The 6,233-nt window shown below is 48.5% G+C and overlaps 2 protein-coding genes across 3 annotated transcripts; both read left to right on the forward strand.

Moving 5' to 3' along the window:
* The first annotated feature begins 1,103 nt into the window (after positions 1–1,103).
* LOC119306478 (late embryogenesis abundant protein B19.4) lies at positions 1,104–1,981 on the forward strand. Of its 2 annotated transcripts, none has more exons than XM_037582692.1 (2): positions 1,104–1,307; positions 1,509–1,981. In XM_037582692.1, exons 1-2 carry the CDS (start codon positions 1,179–1,181, stop codon positions 1,719–1,721), a joined length of 342 nt encoding a protein of 113 aa, XP_037438589.1. In that variant the 5' UTR covers positions 1,104–1,178; the 3' UTR covers positions 1,722–1,981. The 2 variants fall into 2 exon arrangements, with proteins under 2 accessions (XP_037438589.1, XP_037438585.1); XM_037582688.1 differs by having other exon boundaries at positions 1,104–1,296; positions 1,378–1,981.
* A 3,160-nt stretch (positions 1,982–5,141) lies between these two features.
* Positions 5,142–5,769, forward strand: LOC119306497 (em protein). The gene is made up of 2 exons (XM_037582700.1): positions 5,142–5,259; positions 5,371–5,769. The coding sequence occupies exons 1-2, from the start codon at positions 5,142–5,144 to the stop codon at positions 5,532–5,534; spliced, it is 282 nt and encodes a 93-aa protein (XP_037438597.1). The 3' UTR covers positions 5,535–5,769.
* Positions 5,770–6,233: the final 464 nt, after the last annotated feature.

Here is a 6,233-nt window from a genome sequence, read left to right on the forward strand (position 1 = left end):
ACACACACACACACTTTCGTCATCTTAGTAGGATGGGAGCTTTGGAACCAACGGAACGCGCGCGTGTTTAACAGGCTGCAACAGCAGAGGACCCCAATAGAGCTGGCGGACGACATCTTTAGAGAAGTGCAACAATGGAGACTAGCCGGTGTTGGAGTTGGTGGTTTAATCCAGTTTGTGAGAGAGTAGCCTAGAGTGTTGGGTTTGGGTGTAATGGGTGTTGGCCGTGCCTAGATGCTTACATCTGCCACATGCCTATCTTGTACATTTTTTCTCCATCTTCAATAAAAATATGGTACGCCATTGGCGTACTCTCGAAAAAAAAAATACATGCAGACGTAAATTTTTCAGAGAGAGATTAGATGATTTAATAACGAAGGGAGTAGTTCACAACGAAGCCAAATATTGAAGCCGTGTTTTTTACCCTAAATGCCCCAAGTGGTTGTTTGGATATCGAGAATTATAAAAAGACAATTATGCCCTAAAATGGAGCCGCTGTTGAAACGCTCTAATGCTATATAAACTTGCATCCGCAAACGTAGCTAGCTGCGTCTCGCTTTAATGGTGCGACCGGACGACAGCGCGGGACAACGCAGGCGTCCAAGCATTGTAGCCCATACCGGACGTTTCTCGGATAACTATGGCCGTGCGCACACATATGTGTCCATGCCCACGCACGCTCGCACATGTCGTACGCCCCTCCGTAGCCCAGAGAATTACATGAGGCACGCGCGGTACAGCATGGCGAGTCCATGACGTGCAGTCTCCGACCGGCCGCCGAACACCCGAGCATGGCGAGTGCTAGAACCATGATCCTAGCTACTACGTGCCAACCGGACGACAGCGCGGGACAACGCACGAGTCGCCAGCATTGGCAGCTCATCCTCACTTCCTCGGACAACCGTCCGCACCCAATTCGGGGCCCATGCGAGCTACCACGTGTCGTCCCTCCAGAGGCTTGCATGCGCGACGCGCGTCGACAGCAGGAACAGGGAGAGGTACACGCGCCGGCTCCTGGCCGCGCGACGCGCACCTCCTCGCCGGCTATATAATGGCGACGCCGATGGCTCCTCCGCCATCAGCATCAGGCAATCACAAAGCAACAACAGCAGTCACATACCAAAACCTACGTCCGCTTACGGTTTCCGTTTAGCTAGCTCCCAGGCAGCGATCGAGCGATGGCTTCCGGTCAGCAGGAGAGGTCGGAGCTGGACCGCATGGCCCGCGAGGGGGAGACCGTCGTCCCCGGCGGCACCGGTGGGAAAACCCTCGAGGCGCAGGAGCACCTCGCCGACGGTATGCTTCCTGTACTTGCGTTTCGCTTGAGCGATCTGTCTGGTACTCAATACTGGCGTTGTTGTGACCGCATTTGTGCAGGGCGCAGCCGCGGTGGGCAGACTCGGAAGGAGCAGCTGGGGGAGGAGGGATACCGCGAGATGGGTCACAAGGGCGGGGAGACTCGCAAGGAGCAGCTGGGGGAGGAGGGGTACCGCGAGATGGGTCACAAGGGCGGGGAGACTCGCAAGGAGCAGCTCGGGGAGGAGGGGTACCGCGAGATGGGGCACAAGGGCGGGGAGACTCGCAAGGACCAGCTCGGGGAGGAGGGGTACCGCGAGATGGGGCGCAAGGGCGGGCTGAGCACCATGCAGGAGTCCGGTGGCGAGCGCGCCGCCAGGGAGGGCATCGAGATCGATGAGTCCAAGTTCAAGACCAAGTCCTAAATAATGTAGGTCAGTGTCTAGCTGAGTAGCTAGCTACTAGTGAGCAAGCTGTCTCCTCATGTTTGTAGTAATGAATAATGTAGGTCAAGGTCAGGTCTTGACATGACGAGAGAGCACGCATGTAGGCGATCACATGTACTGTGATCATGTGTGCTTTAGGTGTCTTAGCTTGTAGCGGTGACCATGTGTTCTTCAGGTGTCCTAGTAGCTTGTAGTACGTCTCGTTGTGGCTTGTGAGTCAGCTTGCTAATGTATGTGAGTCGTCGTTAAATCAGGTTGTGGCTTGTGAGTCAGCTTGCTAATGTATGTGAGTCGTTAAATCAGGTCGTTGTTGAATCAGAACGTGTGCTCTTAAATTGTTCTCTTGGACTGGCTAGAGAGGAACAACTCCCGACCGTACTGGCCCATGAACAACTCCAGGTAGGCGGCCTCATCAATTCCTGCGGTCCACTAGTCTGGTGTTGCTTCCCATGGCCGTCCTCAAGGAAAGGGGCCTTGTTGTGGAATCCATCGGATCTGAATTCGCCCCTTCCCGTTCCAGGCCTAGTTGCAGGGTCTTTCCTCACGTCACGAGGGAGGCAGGGAGCTCAGTTGCACGGGTGAGGATGAGGGCCTCGGGTGCATGTGCCACATTGGTCGGTGCATGACTAGTTGATGTTGGTGTCGATTAGGGTTTAGGGCCATGAATGACATCAAGTTAAGTATTGCAAGAAAATATAGCAGGGTCATGTGACTATTTAAAAAAAATCTAAGTATAATCTCTTATCCATTATCTCAGGAAACAATTTATTTTTTTGTAAATTTGCCATGTGCTGACTGCAAACATTTTCAAAATTTGCCATGCTATAGAGAAACATTTTCCCTTAATTTGCCATGTGATTATTGGAAAAAAAATCTGAATCGTTGCCATGATTTTAGGAAACGTAAATTTTCAAAAATAGCCATGTGATCAGTATAAACATTTTAAACTTTACCATGTTCGAGAGAACAAAATCTCTTAAATTTTACCATGTGATTATCTTACATTTTTTTCTAAATCGTGCCATGATTTGGGAATCAAAATTATCTCATTTCACCATGCGATTATCTAGTTTTTTTTTCTAAATCTTGCCATGATTTGGGAATCAAAAATTATCTCAATTCGCCACGTGATCACTGCAAACCTTTCCAAGTTGACTAATCTTTTCAACAAAATTTTAATGTGACCATGGCAACTCATTCGTTTGTTTCCATTTTCCCCCTACATTGTGGAACTTGTTTGTGTGCGAGCTTTTATACACATGCATTCTTCAACTTGTAGTGTCTTTTCTCCTAGATCATGATACACTTTTGTTTTTATGTGACAGCTTTATACATATGTGAAGGAACTGTTTAACATGGTAAATTTATGCTCTATCATGGCTCTCGAATGTGTTTTGTATATACTTTGTCATGTCATAATAGTAACTGTTGATTTCATTAAATAATGGGTCTAAGTAACTCTTACAGAAAGGCATCACGCCTTGCTTTATCCCACGAGAATACGACCAATCCAAAACCAGATGTTCACAAACATACAACAATGTTCGAAATAAAAAGTACTACCTACCTTCCTAAATATAACTTTTTAGAGACTTCAGTGTGCACCATATAAGAAGCAAAATGAGCGATCTACACTTTAAAATATGTCTATATATATCAGTATGTAGTTTTTATTAAAATCTTTAAAAAGACTTATAATTAAAATATATATATATACATCAACATGTAGTTTTATTGAAATCTTTAAAAGGACTTATATGTAAAAACGGAAGAAGTACAGAAATACGTGCTTGGGGCACAACAAAACAAGCCCACAATTGCTAACATAACTATCAAGCAGAATAAGTGACCACAGGCATCCGGGACGCCAACTCGGACTGAGATCCGGTGCCTTGACACACAAAAGGCACATGTGAATAGTGCAATGCCTTGAGCTTTCAGCCGCTAGATCGAAAATCAAGGTTCCAGATTTCAGTAAACAGTACTCCGCGCTACAATGTGTTAGTCATGTAGCGATTGTCCTGTAGCAGACTTCCTGTAGCGATGCACTGTAGCAGACTTCTCGATGTTCATCGGACCGTTGCTTGTAGATCCAACGGTCAGGAGATGCCCTCAAGGCACAATACTATTCATCCGTGCCTTGTGTGTGTCAAGGCACCGGATCTCAGTCCAACTCCTTGTGCTTCCTGGCCAGGTTGTCGATAGCGCCTTATCCCGCCATTCTCTCAGGGTCTCAATAACTCTTATCTCTTACATTCCACGTGAAAAGGGAAGATAAAAGGGATCATGTTAAAATTAACTGTGTTTTGTATATAATTAATCATGTCATAATAGTAATTTTAATTTTTTTAATCTAGTTGTCATGATATTGTGATTTTCAGATTTTTGAAAAAAATACAATGATTTTTACATCAGTTCTTTTATTGGTCAACTACAGTGACATTTGGTCCAACGGGTTGGGCATCTCCTCTCTGTTTCGGTCGTGCAGAATGGCCTGCAGAGAACATCATCATTCTCTCATTCCATGCTACCTGAGGGAACAATCGTCCCTCGGGAACCTCCTAAGGTAACGTTCACCATATTAGCGTCCAAAAAATGGATATGGAGTTTTGTACCTGAGATAAGAAAAAATAGTAAAAGAATTTGAAAATTCCAATTTTTCTCCTAAACATGCATGTTTCAACTGCATTTGTCATTTCATCACAAAAGTTTACATGCAGTTGAAATATTCATCAATGTTCATAAAAAGTAGATTTTTAATTTTTTTTACCATTTTCTAAAATTTTACTGTTCATAAGGGAGCACGTGAGATCGGAATTAAAAGAACATTTGGCCATAAAAACAAAGAAAATGTACTATAATGCTTGCCTTTGGCAAGAATATAAACAGAAATGCACCAGAGTGAACAAGCGCCGCTCTAGAAATTCCAAACTGCCGGATGCTGTATACGGAGTCCGTAGCACGGCAAGGGCTAGTCCATGCATGCCTGGTCTCCGACCGGCCGCCAAACGAGAGCTGGCATGGCCAGGAGTGCTCCACGACGCAGACATACGTGACGTGGCGGAACAACGACAACGCAGGACAGCTCAGGTGTCCTAGCTCGTACTAGCTCATTCCGGTCACTTCCTCGGATAACCATGCCCTACGCCCGTGCGCAGGCGTATGCCCATGCACGCTCGCACGCGTCGCGCCACAGGGGACTCGCATGGCGCGCGTCGACACATCAGAGGCACACGCGCCGGCGCTCCGCGCCGTGACGCGCCTCCTCCGCCGCTATAAAAGGGGCGACGCCGGTGCCTCCTCCTTCATCAGCATCAGGCAATCACGAACACCACCTTACAAGCAGTCACACAACGTTTCCCAGTTGAGGTTGTAGTAGCAAGGCAGGCAGAGAGAGCAATGGCTTCCGGTCAGCAGGAGAGGTCGCAGCTGGACCGCAAGGCCCGCGAGGGCGAGACCGTCGTCCCCGGTGGCACCGGCGGCAAGTCCCTCGAGGCGCAGGAGAACCTCGCCGAAGGTGCGTACGGGCATGATGATGCATGCGTGAGAAATGTCGTCGTACTATACTTGAGCGATCTGTGACTTCCGATGCTGATTGCTAGTATTGCTGTGTGCTGTATTTGTGCAGGGCGCAGCCGTGGCGGGCAGACTCGCAGGGAGCAGATGGGGGAGGAGGGGTACAGCCAGATGGGGCGCAAGGGCGGGCTGAGCACCAACGACGAGTCCGGCGGCGAGCGCGCCGCCAGGGAGGGCATCGACATCGATGAGTCCAAGTTCAAGACCAAGTCCTAGATGATCCGTTACCCTAGCAAGCAAGACGAATCTCCTTAGGTCGGCTGTTGGTTTGCCCTAGTGTCCACGTACCGAATAATGTAGTTCAGGCGCACGTAGGCGATCGTACGTAGTATGATCATGTGTGCTTCGTAGCTGGTAGTCTGTAGCTACTCTACGGTGAGTAGCGTCAGGTCAAGTCGGAAGCGTGCTGTGGCTTGGTCAGGTGGCTGGTCTGCCTTTGGGCCCAGGAGTGTCGGTGTCCACTGTATCCTTGCTTCTTCAGTAATATATTGTCGTCTTTGCTCAAATCTGGAGCCTTGTCTGATTTGTGTTGATTGCTGGTGCTCTTGGGTGCAGACACTTGTTGCTCGTAGCTTTCATCGGCTCGTCTCAACGAGAACACACGGTGCCCCATGAGCAGTCACTGTGACTTCCAAACCATGCATGAACGTGTACCATGATGGCTTTGCTCCGCACATGCGTCTATACATTTGCCACGAAAGATGAAATACCAGAGCGGATTGATCGATCTCGCCGACATGCCCCAGAAACGGGGAGCTCTTGATTACGTCCGGGACTTTGCTAATGCACGAACCAGGGGAGCTGCAGTTAGCGCCACGTTCACTGGCCGTCCTTGGTTAGGTGCGGGACGGAGCGAGGTACCGGACTCAGAATACAGCAGGTTTTTGCTTTGATATGTCTTAACCTGAAAAAAAT

This window comes from Triticum dicoccoides, chromosome 1B, assembly GCF_002162155.2.
Source record: "Triticum dicoccoides isolate Atlit2015 ecotype Zavitan chromosome 1B, WEW_v2.0, whole genome shotgun sequence".
NCBI classification, from domain to species: Eukaryota; Viridiplantae; Streptophyta; class Magnoliopsida; order Poales; family Poaceae; genus Triticum; species Triticum dicoccoides.